The sequence below is a fragment of the Cricetulus griseus genome, chromosome 3 (assembly GCF_003668045.3).
Source record: "Cricetulus griseus strain 17A/GY chromosome 3, alternate assembly CriGri-PICRH-1.0, whole genome shotgun sequence".
NCBI classification, from domain to species: domain Eukaryota; kingdom Metazoa; phylum Chordata; class Mammalia; order Rodentia; family Cricetidae; genus Cricetulus; species Cricetulus griseus.
Genome location: NC_048596.1, coordinates 196,665,314 through 196,679,397, shown reverse-complemented (window position 1 = coordinate 196,679,397; position 14,084 = coordinate 196,665,314). Strand labels below are relative to the sequence as shown.

General features: G+C 49.1%; 1 protein-coding gene across 1 annotated transcript in view; it reads right to left on the bottom strand.

Annotated features, from left to right (window-relative positions):
* Crispld2 (cysteine rich secretory protein LCCL domain containing 2) overlaps positions 1-14,084 on the bottom strand; it is a 42,187-nt gene that overhangs the window by 11,979 nt on the left and 16,124 nt on the right. Inside the window, exons 9-14 of the mRNA XM_035442718.1 lie at positions 12,318-12,384; positions 11,789-11,919; positions 10,725-10,768; positions 9,911-9,983; positions 8,128-8,203; positions 1,349-1,482 (exon numbers count right to left, since the gene is read on the bottom strand). Of these exons, the coding sequence (XP_035298609.1) occupies positions 1,349-1,482; positions 8,128-8,203; positions 9,911-9,983; positions 10,725-10,768; positions 11,789-11,919; positions 12,318-12,384 (525 nt within the window). The remainder of the gene's footprint in view (positions 1-1,348; positions 1,483-8,127; positions 8,204-9,910; positions 9,984-10,724; positions 10,769-11,788; positions 11,920-12,317; positions 12,385-14,084) is intronic.

Genomic DNA, 14,084 nt, shown 5'->3' with positions numbered 1-14,084 from the left:
CCTCTGTGGCCTCCAGAATCATGAGAAAGAAAGGTTGTGGCCTTCAGAGTGTACTAGTGTGAGCCAGGCCCTCAACTCTGCACCAGGGAGGTCTCTTGATAATCCCTCTCACATTATGGGCCAAGGCAGGGCCTTCTCTGAAGTTAGTGTCCTAAAGAGGAAACCACAGGGGAAATGGGTCTTCGCAATTCACTTCCACAGAATAGGGTCACATGAATGAAAAACATGGAACAGACACTGTCTGGAGAACATTCTAGAAAGCCATGATAAGGATCAGAGGACAGTAGGGGATCTGAGAGTATCCCTGGGATATGTGTCAAAGTCCCACAAGAAGGAGACTCATCACTGTGGCTCAGGCCTCAAAGTGGAAATGGCCCTATACATCAGGGGTAAAATGCCCAGAGCCATGTGCACCCAACACTGGCCTATACTGCAGCCAATAGACACAGCAGGGGCAGGGAGTCAGGCCTGTGATTGCATAAGAGAAAACCCAGACCTGTCAGCATGACCTGTACTTCCTGTTGGTCACCACCAGGCCCTGTCTCAATGACTCTTGTCATCAATCCTATGAGGTCGGGGAAGCTGGCAGAACTACCAAACAGGGAGGAGTGGGTGTCACAATCACTTGGTCCTGTTAGGCTTGCTTCACAGAGATAAAAAATGAAACAAAACAAACAGAAAACAAAAACAAACAAACAAAAAACACTTAGCAAGACCAGCACCCAGGCTGAGGTGACAGGCCAGCCTCCAGGATGAGGTGACAGGCCAGCCTCCAGGCTTATATGATAGTCACCCAAAGCACGGCAGGCTTCAGCACGGATTCAGACAGTGCTGGAGATTGTGGCCGTCTGCAGGACTCTACAGTCGTATGCAGCTTTCAGAGTTGTTGGGAAGCTAGACTTTGGTCCCCTATGTCTTATGAATTAAATGCACACATACACTCACACACACACACACACACACACACACACACACACACACACACACACACGCACACGCACACGCACACGCACACGCACACACACCTACATACACATGCACATATACACACAGACACATATATGTACATACAATGCACACATGAGGAAAAAGAGCTAGAAGCCTATACACCAAAAATAATGTACAGCAGTTCTCCCAGGTGATGGACAACAGACGGATGCTCTGCTTTGGACTTAATTTAAACTCTCTACACTTTTCACAAAGCATGCATCAGAAATAGAAAAAGGAAACTTGGAAAACAAAAGGATCAAAAGAGAGAGAATCCCAGACTCAACCTGGACACTATGGTGACAAAGAACAAATCAGCTTTGCAAAGTAAGATGCTGCCCGGCCCAAGGGCCAGCCCTACCTTTCTGACTGCACCCCATTCCTGAGCGAGCCCACGTAGCTCTTCTTTTTGTCCACTGGCATCACATCTGCATAGCCGCCGTTTTCATCACTGATGACACCTGCATGCACAGCTGCCTTGCAAATGCTGGAAGTCTGCAAGGACAGGAGGCTGGGGTTAGTGCTGGCACCCAGGCACCTGTTGCCACTGACGACGCTGACTCCAGGAAACAGCCCATACCACCTTGGGTCCTCACTGTCCCTCAGAAAACTGCCATTGTCACTCATCCACAAATTCTATTCTCGTCCCACAAATAGCTTTCTGAGCAGTCACTCTGTGCCTGACCCTGCAGGGTTTATCCAGGACCAAGTGAAGACTCTGCTTCCACGGAGTTGAAGGGGTGAATAAACAAATGCACAAGCAATGGGTGTTGGTGGCACACACCTTTAGTCCCAGCACTCGGGAAGCAGAGGCAGCTGGATCTCTGTGAGTTCGAGGCCAGCCTGGTCTACAGTGAGAGTTCAGGACAACCTCCAAAGCAATACAGAGAAACCCTGTCTCGAAAAAACAAAACAAAAACAAACAAACAAACAAAAACAAATACACAAGCAAGGTTGATGAGGAAAATAAAATTAGATTGTGAGAGGTGACTGACTGGAAGAGGTCACTTTAGGGCAGCGGTGGGCAAACTAGTGACAGAGAAGTTGCAGTCACAGCCATGTGGCTGTCTGTAAGCAGAGTGTTCTAGGCAGAGAGAGCAGACTGTGCAAAGGCCCTGAGGTAGGAGTGAACAGATCATGTCCCAGGAGGAGAAGGGAGGCTAGGATGTCTGGGACACAGTGAGTTAGGTGGGCAGCGTGGACACAGGTGGGCACTATCAGATGCCTAGTACGCACTAGGACTCAGGCTGGTGTGGGGTATTTTGTTTTCTAGACCTCAGGTTACTCGGGCCTGGATGATGAGGCTCTGAGTTCAAGGCTCATCTGGGTCTTAGCACACACTAGACAGAGGATGGGCAGGACACATCCATCTACTTTTCACCCAGAGGCAGGACCATCCAGGGGGGTCCCAGACAACGTCCACTTAAGGCCGACAGCAACGGAGTCACCTCCCCCATGTCCATGGTGCTTTCCTCAGGCTGTGGCAGCCTTGTGGTTTAGATTGTGGATTCCACCTCTTCATCCTGTGTGTTCCATGGAGATGGAACCCGAAGCCTTGCCAGCGCCAACCAAGTGCCCTGCCTGGGAACTGCATCCCTACACTGTGGCCTCCGTCTTCAATGTACCATGCGACTAACTGCCGCCCTGTCATGAAGATAATGCCCAGGCATCTTAACCTCCTTCCTGGAGGTCCCAGCTGCACACAGTGGGGCTGAGCCAACTCCTGCTGGGTGTGAGCACATGCTAGCCCTGAGTGAATCTCAGTCCTGGCTGTGGCCTGTCATCCCATTTGATCTAATGAGGATGGTGGCAACCATTCTTCCCGTGTCTCAGGCCAGTGAGCTGGGCACACAGGGTCAATCACTTTGCCAAAGCCACTTGAGAACTGTCGACGCCAACTGAAGTCAGGGTGAGGGCAGGGTCTGCTTCTGCGGTCAGTGTAACAATGGTCACCAGAGAAGGCCACAGCCTAATCCCCAAACCCGTGAATGGCAGAAGGGGCTTTGCAGATGGGATTAAGTTAAGGATGTTGGGATGGGAGATTACCTGGCTTATCCCAGTGGCCCAGTGACATCGCAGAGTCCTGTAACAGGGAGGGGCTCAGAGCTGGAGCATGTAAGATGCCTCTGGCATTACTGACTTTGAATAGGTCAGGAGCCAAGGCATGTGGGTGGCCTGGAGAGACTAGTAGAGGCCTGGGCACTGGCTCTGTTGGTTGTCCTCTTGCCGCACTGAAGGATGGAGTCAGCAGCACACCCAACAGTATCCAGAGGCGTGTGAATGGAGGATCAGATTCTGGAGTGTGGCCTCCCAAAACTGTGACCCAGGCACTCGTTGGAGAGCCTTCTTCAGGCTGGTTGATGTCCATCCTCCAAAACCATGACACTCAAGAGTCACTGATGCCTAAGAAGGTATGTGGACATTTCCTCCAGGTTGGATTGGCCATGGCCATCTTCAGTGAGGCAGCTGTGATCATTACATGAGGCCCTCGAATGATCTGACCTGTGGACATTCCTGAATGAAAGGAATGGGGCTCCCAGGATACCTAGAGACCCCCCTGCTGCTTGAGGTTATTCAGAAGATGAAGAGTTGGCTGGGTGGGGTCTCTTCCTATATAATCGTGAGCCACCCAGAGGGACTCTTCACTAGTATGGCTGCCTAAACACCATCTCTGTGACTTCCTGGTGGTCTATGAGTCACCCACAGTGCCATAAGTAACCCCAATAAACTCACTGGTTCACCAAGCTGAATCTGGACAGAATTCTTTCTTTGGTCTATGGGTGCCTCCATTTTGGGAATCAACATCACATGGTCTCCTCAGGATAAGCTACCCTCCCCACTGGCCAGTTAGATCTTCTGTCAAAAGCTGAAGAGTCCAGGAGCCACTCAAACACCCCCACACCCAAGCTCAAATAACCAATGGCCTGGTCTTTAACACTATGGGGACACTTCTGTTCTTCTTCAGCCAACAAATGGTGCAAACAGGATGGTTAGCCCCAAGTGCTCCTGGGAAGAAACCTGTGAGGCCATGAAGAAGCTGGTGATTGGCTGGGTCTAGTTCCAATCCCGAGCATGGCAGGACCGCTGGTCATCCTGTCTTCATGGAGAAGCAATTTTATTTTCTTCCCCTGAAGAAGGATCCACAACTTCCAGTTCCCAGAGAGGTTTGTGCTTTGAAAGGTTAAGAGGCAACAGAGCATGTCTGTCTCCCAGGGGACACATCAAGTCATCTTTCAGTTTCAGAATCCCCAGAAACTACTTCTCGGGGGCACATTATACAAGTGGAGCACAAATCGTTTATTGTGCTGACTGGCAGCCAGCCAATCACTATGTCTGTCCCTCAGTGATGCTCATCCGGTCCAGGGACTGCCATTTCCAGAAGCAAGGCAAAGCTTCTGCTGGGGCAAATGCCAGGAAAGGCCTCCTAGTATTCCCCAAGTCCCCTGGGGTTGCACACTCACCCCAAGGGAGGTGCACCTTCTCCAGAGGCCAAGAGGTTATGGCTGCAGCCTGAGGGACAGCCCTTCTTCACCCCCTCCCTGGAGGAATTCCAGATACCATGACGCCCACATTTCCTGGATGAAACATTCATGCATGGCAGGCTGTTCTCACTTCTCACGCCTGGGGATGCTCACATCTCCGACTACCAGTAGACAGACACGTTCTTTCTCCTTTTTTCTGCCCACATCCTTCCTTCCCTTGCTCTCCTGCCACATGTAGGGTGTGTTCACTATCTGCTCATGCTGGTTCAACATTCATTCACGGCCATTTCATAACAACCTCTGTGAGCCTAGAGGCCGATCAGCCAGCTCTGGTATTCGGTTGCTGAGGCCTGTACCCACTGCTCACTGTGTAGTGGGGCCAGCACAGGTGACACTGAAGCTGTGCCCAGCCTGTCACTTACTCTGACTTCATGAGCCCCCAAGGAAGTGGCCATTATCAATCCCTCTCAGCAGATGAGAGGTGGAGGGCCAGGAATAAAACAACCTACCCACAGTCACTCAAGAAAAACAGCAGAGCCATGATCCCACAGACAGGGACTGTGAACAAAGGCTGCCATGTTCCTCAAAGCAAGGTTCAGGACTGCACATGATCTGGTGCACAATAGCTGCCATAGGCAAAGGCCAGCAACTGCCAAGCCCAGTGTCACCATCACCAGGACCCCAAATTCTCAAGGGCTCTCCTTGACCACCAAGGGTCTACAGCTGCAAACCACAATCACCAGCAGCATGCCACCTGGGAAGGTGTTCAAACACAGGTTCTGCAGCACTACTCAGGTCCACTGGGTCAGGACAACTGAGGAATGGATGGGAGGCGTCTGAACACTGCTCCTCTCTGGGATCCTGATGCCCACATAGCAGGAGTTTGTTTGTGCAGTAGATGAGGCCAGATGGGCAAAGGAAACTGAGGCTCAGTGGGGAAAGACATCCACATGGGTAACTCCCCTGGCTGGGGCCAGTTTGGGCCTCCTGACCTCGGATCTGCTGTCTGAGCCACGCCCGGACAATCCTGCCTGCAGCTCACCACAAAGGGAGCTGCCGCCAGGACAGGCACTCTGCAAAAGGCTGTATCCGTGGCACTCGGAGGCCCTTCAAAGGTCTGGAGACTACACTCCCAAAATAAATCTCTTAGCTAAACAGACATTTTCCAAGAGGCAGCATCATTTCCCAGAATACAAAGTGACCTAGAAACACAGGCCAGCAGAGCCTGGAGATGGAGGCACACTCTTCCTCCTGCTTGCCTGCAGCCCTCTCTCCATCTTCACTCCTCCACACACTGTTTCCTCCTTTCTCCTTCCTTACTACCTTCTTTTTGAAGGGATTTTAGCATCAATGACTGCAGCATCTTTTTGTTGTTGTTGTTGAATCCTGAGCTTTTACTGTGAGCCAAGCCCAGACAGAAGCTCTGCCGCTTTCAAGGCTCAAAGCCTAAGTGGACACACTCATTAAAGGCTTCCTTCACAAATGTGCCTGCTCCTGATGGTGGAGGTACAGGTAAGCAGAAAGAGGGGAAAGGGAGAGTGCAAACCCATCTCGCTTTGCTATGTGTTCACTGAGAGACCTGGGTCAAGCTCTTCTGAGCCTTATTTTCCCCCTTTGCAAAATGATAAGGATTCCTGAACAAGGTATTAAAAAAACCACTTGTAACACAGCAGGTACCACATAAAAAGTGTGGCAGCCCCATGTAGATGAGAAAAGAGTGGAGCACTCTTGCTTTGGATTTCTAACTTTTTTTGCTTTATGGGTTTAGTTGCTATGTTATTTGGCGCATACAGATTTGATTTCCATATCTTCATAAACTGCATCTCTTGTTCTTGTATGAAGAATTGCTTTGTTCCATTCAGGCCATTTAAATGGAATTTTGGAATTGGAATTTTATTGGAATTTTATTTTATCAGCTAATGACCTTGCAACTTTTTTAATGGTTTGTATCTGGTTGAAATAGTTTTGTCCATTCTTTTATTTTTGAAAACATTTTAAATTCACAATAGGGCTTGTTTTGTTTTGTTTTCTCTTTTCTTTGTTTCTTTTCTTTTAGTTCTGAGGATGGAACTCAGAGCTTCATATTTGGTGAACTATAACAATCAGCATATGCTATTTTACTTCTTCATAAAAATTCTAACTTTTAGAACTTAATCTCAGCCAAACAGCTTTCCAGAAGTTGTGTTTTGGTTTTTTTTTCTGTTTTTTTTTTTCTTTTAGACCCATAAAGAAAAAAGGAAAAAAGCTTAGTCATGAAGGCTACTCTGGCCTTATGGAACCAAGTGACTTCACGGTTACAGGAATCTGGGACAATTGAAGGCAGATGGAAGCAAAGATGGCGGCGGTGAGGAGAGAGGACCATGGACAGGACAGGGAAAGTGTGAGCAATGCATTAGCTGGAGACAAATGGTATGACCAGCTGGCAGGTTTTAGAGCTAGAAGATACCCTGGACTGGAAGAAGTCTGGCTGGCTCTGGGATTTCCACTCACAGAGAGGAAAAGAACTCCTCAGAGGGATTGCACAGCCTGTGGGCAGCTGGAGTGGGGGGTGAGGGTGCTCGAACCTTCTGGGTCACTGTGTCCCTAAGCCATGGACACCAGAGAGAACAGGCTGAGCTCTGAAAATCAACAAAGGAAAACCGAGCCTTCACATCTGAGTCAGGAGGGAAGACATAAGACAAGGGCTGACAAATGTACCAGGGTCTCGACAGAGCAAATTTGTTTTGTTTTTCCTGTGTGCTTCTGGCTACGAGCCTGCCAGGTGAAACAACACAGTGAGTAGACTAACCAACACCTGTCAAAAGAATACAGAGAAATGCGACGGTGGCTGCTCTGGCTAGTTTGCTGTCAACTTGACACAAGCTAGAGTCATCCGGGTAAAGGGACTCTCAACTGAGAGAATGCCTCCATCAGACTGGCCTGTCCACAGGGCATTTCTTGATTAATGATGGATGTGGGAGGGCCCAGCTCACTAGGGTCAGTACCACTCCTGGGCAGGTGGTCCTGAGTTATGTAAGAAAGCAAGTGAGCAGGGCCGGAGAGATGGCTCAGAGGTTAAGAGCACTGACTGCTCTTCCAGAGGTCCTGAGTTCAATTCCCAGCAACCACATGGTGGCTCACAACCATCCATTATGAGATCTGGTGCCCTCTTCTGGTGTGTAGATATACATGGAAGCAGAATGTTATATACATAGTAAATAAAATTAAAAAAGAAAGAAAGAAAGAAAGAAAGAAAGAAAGTGAGCAAACCATGAGGAGCCATAAGTGGTAGTCAGTCAGCTCTTGCCTCCAGATTCCTGCCCTGACTTCCGTCAGAGTGTGACCTGAGAGCTGTAAGCTGAAACCCTTTCCTTCCCAAATTGCTTTTGGCAGCAATAGAAACCCTAGCTGTGGAAATGATTAAATATGTGAGAAAGTGAAGTCTGTGAAACACAAAGGTCTTCAAAGCATTGAAGACCTTCTAGGTAAGGGGAGACATGCTAGAGCATCCATTCACAAAGACAGACAGGAGGAAGTCTAACCCATCTGTGAATGGGACACTGGGGCCATGGCTGCAGGAAGTGTAACCAGAGGCTATGGCATGGGATCTCAGATCAAGGCTTCCACACCTTGGGACTGGGTTTCTGAGGTGGCCACTGAGAAAGCTGGCCCTACTCACATCAGCATAGATATTGGTTCCAAACACAGGTGCCCAATAGGACGGCTCTTCTCCACAGCGTGCAGGACACTGGACCCTGGAAATGGAGAAGCAATTGTAGGAAGGGGGGACCAGCAGGAGACGGCGTCCTTCAATCACTCCTTGTCTAAGTTTTCAGATTCACATTCTTTAAATGAGGAAACAAAACTATCATACCATCTTGCTCTTTGTGTTCATCACATTTTCATTTGGGGTGTGTGTGTGTGTGTGTGTGTGTGTGTGTGTGTGTGTGTGTGTGGTGCATATGTGTATGAACTCAAACATGACATGGCATATGTGTAGAGGTTGGAGGACAACCTGCAGGAGTCTGTTCTTTCACCACATGGGTCCTGGGGATTGAACACAGCTTGTCAGGCTTGGCAACAAGTACCTTCACCCACCGAGCCATCTTGCTAGTCTCCAGCTTGCTCTCTTTAAAAAAAAAAAAAAAAAAAAAAAAAAAAAACCACAATGCAGAGGCCTTGGAATCATAGCTCAGGGGTGGAGCATTTCCTCGAACATACAGGGCCCAGGATCAAGCCCAGCACTGACAGAGGGAAAGGAAACAATGTTCCCAAAGTGGCGGTGGGAAACACATCCTTGTCTTTAACCATGCATGTAGAACTTTAAAATCCCATAGAAAAAGTCACAAAGAAACAAAGCAGAGGAATAAGGTCTCAGGAGAGGTGTGTTGGGCTGTGGGATTACACCTTCCTTCCCTGGGTGTTGGCGGGGTGTGCTGTGGGTGCAGAACATAGATTGTTATCAACAGAGTTTTTAAGGCCACTTCCCTGTATGCGGAGGAAGGGTGGAGGGCCCTCACCTCAGTGACTCAGAATATTCCAAGAAGGGCACAGATAACTTGAGGAAGGAAGGGTTAGATTACTATGGCACTGGGGGCCTCAGCCCAACTGATGGCCCCAGGGATGAAGAGGGCTCCTCAGACTGGAAATGGGTGGGTCCAGGTGGCTGGCAAGCCCCATGCCAGGAAGAAAGCATTAGCTTTGCCTAAGAAAAGGCCTTTTGTGTCTGTCTGGAACAGTTTACCACAGACTGAGCCCAGGGACCATGAAGCCAAGATGGCGGCTAAAAGCCACCTGGCCCAGAGACAGGCAGGATGCTTGGCAGGAAGGAAGCCAATCAGCCAGGTTGAGGCAGCTCCTGAGGAGGAAGGGAAGGACCAGGCACCAGGCAGGGAAAGTGTGTGTGTGTGTGTGTGTGTGTGTGTGTGTGTGTGTGTCTGTGTGTGTGTGTGTGTCTGTGTGTGTCTCTGTGTGTGTGTGTGTGTGTGTGTCTGTGTGTCTGTGTGTGTCTGAGTGTCTGTGTGTGTCTCTGTGTGTGTGTGTGTGTCTGTGTGTCTGTGTGTCTGTGTGTGTCTGAGTGTCTGTGTGTCTGTGTCCCCTTCCAATGGGCTCTAGAGAATGGGTCTCCAGGACAAGGAGAGCCCTCTCTGGTGAGTCAAGGCTCAGCTAGACACAGTGGCTGTTCTGTTCACCAAAGCTAGGGTAGGGAAGTGCCCATGCTGAAAGCTCTTCCCACTGAGGCTCTGGGTCTGTGGGACCCACGGTAGTCAATGATCTTAACCTGCCACCCATGAGGAGCAGGGGGACCAGGGTGGGAGTTAGGTATCTCCAGCTTAGATAACAGATGACTTCTGGGTACAGCCCAGCACAGAGCCCTCTATGCATACCTGGCATGGACAGAGCCATACCCCAGATAAGCCTGCAGGAGGACAGCTGAGGAGAGAGGCCTCAGTCCCTCTTACCTCGGGCAGTGGGTGGCCGGCTTCTCAAAGGGGCAGAGCTGTGCGACTGTGGTGTGGCAGTCCACACCCTTCTCTGAGAACAGGAGACAAAGTGTCAGGTCATGGCTCATGGGTCAACAGAGTGGAGACAGCCCCACAGCCCAGTGTGTCTGCAGGTGAATACATCTCCGTTGGTCTCTCTATGAGAGTCTCATGCTTGCCATCTGAACACTGATGCTTGCTTTTGAAACATGTCCCCTGCTGTCATCTTTTACTATCCCAGGTGTGATTCTGTGTCTACTCGTGGAGAAGTTTGATGATCCCAGTGGCCAAAATGGCCCGATCGCTAGCTCCTGCCTCAGTTTCTCATCTCCCCAGCGTCTATCCCTTCCAGGATGGTGATTCCACCCATCAAGGCCTTTAAACAGCAGCCCTGGCACTGACCATGTCTATGGTATTCAGATGGCAGCCATGACCCCGAGTCTCTGGCCATTTACAACCAGAGATATGCTTAGAAACCAGTGAGAGAACAAGTGGATAGTAGAGGCTAAAGCAGGCAGATCTCTGAATTCCAGGTCAGCCTGGTCTACAGAGTGAGTGCCAGGACAGCCAGGGTTACACAGAGAAACTCTAAGAAAAGAAAGGAAGAAAGAAAGAAAAGAAGGAAGGAAGGAAAGAAGGAAATAATAACAGTGAGAGACATGGCCTCTCCTGATAGCCTTTCTTAGAAACATTGGCCTCAGGCTGAAATGATAACTACAAAGAAAGGGAGATTTCCTGGGAAATCCCAGAGCCCGGTGCATTACTTTACTCCCTCGAGGCCTGGCTTGCTTACCTTTCACTTTTGACACCGTGAAGGAGCTGGAAGGCTTGTATTTGCTGGAAAGGAAAACACGAGTCAGAGCACACTGAGTCCTCCTAACAGTCTGTGTGCTTCACACTGCTCTGCCTGAAGCATGGGAACTGAAAAGCTTAGACTATTCTAGAATGGGACTGCATAAACTTTTGTCGCCAAGGACTCTTCCAGCAGCCTGGGGAATCCCCCACCCCCCCCTTTTTTTTCTTTTTGGTTTTTCAAGACAGGGTTTCTCTGTGTAGCCCTGACTGTTTCTGGCACCAGCTCTGTAGGCTGGCCTCAAACTTACAGAGATCCTCCTGCCTCTACCTCCCAAGTGCTGTAATTAAAAGTGTGCAACACCACTGCCCAGCCAGAACCTTTCTTAGACTAATACATTTCTGTTTTTGGTTTCTTGATATATGTTCCAGCAGTGTTGGAACTCACTGTATTGTGGGCTAGCCTCAGATTCATGGTGATCCTGCTTCAGACAGAATAAAGGTTTTTAAATGCATAAGGTAAAGCAGGGCCAGGGATTAGAGGCTAGAGGAAGTAAGATCCAGAACATAACCAGGTGGCCCAATTCTTGGAGACCTCTGACTGGATCAGCTGGCTGGTGGCCCACAGGAGTTAGTCAGCTGTGCCACGTGGGTTGTCTTTTGTTTTCCTGTTTCCTTAGATACTTCTCAGAGTCTCAGTAATACATGGGGTGAGGGATTGTATGCTTGGGTGTGCACATGCAAGTGTGTGAACATGTGTGTGAAGGCCAGAGATCAGCCTCAGGCTCCATCCACATTTGGGGGGCAAGGGACAGAGCCTCTTGCTGGCCTGGAATTCAGCAGGTAGGCTAGGCTGCCACTAAGCTCTGGGGACCCTCCTTCTCTGCCTCCCCAGTGCCAGGATTACAATACATGCCCACACAGGGCTCAAACTCAGGTCCTTGTATTTGCAAGGCAAGCACTTTTAACAACTGAGCCGTCTCCCAGCCCTCAAAATTGCTTTTACAATAAAAGAACACTGTCAGTACCCCCCCACCCACACACACACACATACATGACAGGTACCTCAGGGACTCCACACCATTTTTTGGGGATTTGACAAAGAAGGGTACCATCCCATTCCTGGTGACATCCACTAGGCCACCTCGATCATCAATGACACCATAGTGGAGAGCAGCCCGGCATATGCTGGAAGACTACAGAGCACAAAAGAGACCACAATGTACAGAGTTCCTCTCCCAGAACCATCTGAGGCACTTGTCCCTGGCCAACCAAATGCCAAAAAGTTGGACCAAAACACACCCCACCCAGCCCTTCACTGCCGTCCTTAGCCCAACCTTTGCTCCTGGATGGCTTAAGAGGTTATCCTAGCTGCTTAAGCCCTTTTAGCCAAGCATGTTGACCCCAGTGCCGCAGCAACATTCAGTCCTGGTTCCCAGAAGCGGCTTCAGGGGCTTTAGCGCCACTAGTCCATGTGGATCAGTCCATTCAGGTTGAGCCAGGACAGAACACCAGTCTCTATAAATCTCATTTCCTTTAAGCTACTTGGTGGGGTTTTGCACGTGCCGGGTACAGAAATACTGCCCATACTCACACTTTCATAAAACAGAGATCCAAAAACCTTCGCCTTATTGTTCAGACAGCCTGCCGGGCACTGGTACCTGATGGGTAAATAAAGCAAAGCTCATTGGTGAAATTGCCCAGTGACGTTGCCATGTTTCCTTGCTAGCTTTCTTATTGAATTCAGAAATGTCACCACTGTGAACAATTATGTGTGTTTCTGTGTGTATGTGTGGGTGCCTGCAGATGTCAGAAGAGCTGTTTAGATAGATTGGAGAGGAAGCTAAAGGTGTTTGTAAGTCATCAGTGTAAGTGCTAGGGTTCAAAGTCTAGCCTCCATGTAGAGAAGCCATTCTTAACTGCTGAGCCATCTCTCTAGCCCATTTGTCTTGAGACTGAGTCTTACTTTGTGGCCCAGGCTGGCTTGGAACTTATTATGTAGTTAAGACTGGCCTCAAATACTTGACGATCCTCCTGCCTTTGCTCCTCAGTGTTAGTGTGACAGGTGTACACTATCCTGTCTGTGTGTGTGTGTGTGTGTGTGTGTGTGTGTGTGTGTGTGAGTACATATGTGGTACAGTGGCCAAAGGCCAATGTTGGATATCTCCCTTGATCGCTCTCCACCTTATTTTTTGAGACAAGTTTCTCTTTAAACCTGGGGCTCACCCGTTAGATAGGCAGACTAGCTGGTAAATCCTTGGGGTCCCCCGTCCGTGCTTCCTCCCTCCAGCCTTCGGGTTATAGACCCACACCCAGCTTTTTTATGGATGCTAAAACTCTGATTCTCACACTTGCACAACAAGTCTTTACCTGTGTTGAGCTGTCTCCCAAGCCCAAGGATTGTTGTTTAATGAGGTTAACAGAACAATGAGGCCCCTGTTCACCACAGACCAAAAACTAACCTATAGGAAAGCCTCCAAGTTCGTGTCCACAGACCCTCCAACTTCCCTTGTAAAAATGTACATGGCCGGGTGTTGGTGGCGCACGCCTTTAATCCCAGCACTGGGGGGGGGCAGAAGCAGGCAGATCTCTGTGAGTTCGAGACCACCCTGGTCTACAAGAGCTAGTTCCAGGACAGCCTCCAAAGCCACAGAGAAACCCTGTCTCAAAAAACAAAACCAAAAACCAAAAACAAAACAAAACAAAAAGTAAATATGTACATGCCCAGTAAAAAATCAGCAAGTTCGAAGGGTGGTGGGCTGCATACCTTTAATCCCAGCACTGGGGAGGCAGGGACAGGTGGATCTCTGTGAGTTCCAGGCCAGCCTGATCTACAGAATGAGTTCCAGAACACTACACAGTGAAACTCTGTCTTGAAAAACAAACAACAACAAAGTCAACAAGTTATCCAACTGTGCATAAAGTGTACTGGGACTAGACACATGGCAGCAGGTGACAGAGGCACAGCCAAATGTAACTTTGTGTCACCATATGTCAGTTTGTTGCAAAGCTACAAAAAAAAAAAAAAAAAAAAACCAAACAAACAAAAAAACGAAGGGTCTGAGGAATACTGGTGGACTTTCAACAATGACCAGTGAACGCATGAGCAGGACTGGCCTCAGCTACCTGGATAAAGAAGGGGGGCATGCCAAGCTGAGGGGGTTTGGGGATGCTTGGCTTGGGTTTTTTTTATACATTATACAATGAATTAAAATACCTTTAAAGTGGGGTGGGGGTGTTGTGGGGAAGCCTAGTGAATGTTACTTCTACAGTGAGCTGGGCTGCCATTGTTTGTGGTACCCTGGCTGACTGGAGGCCTCTGTAGCCTCTGTAGACAAACCCACAGCTTCTTCCTGTCCAG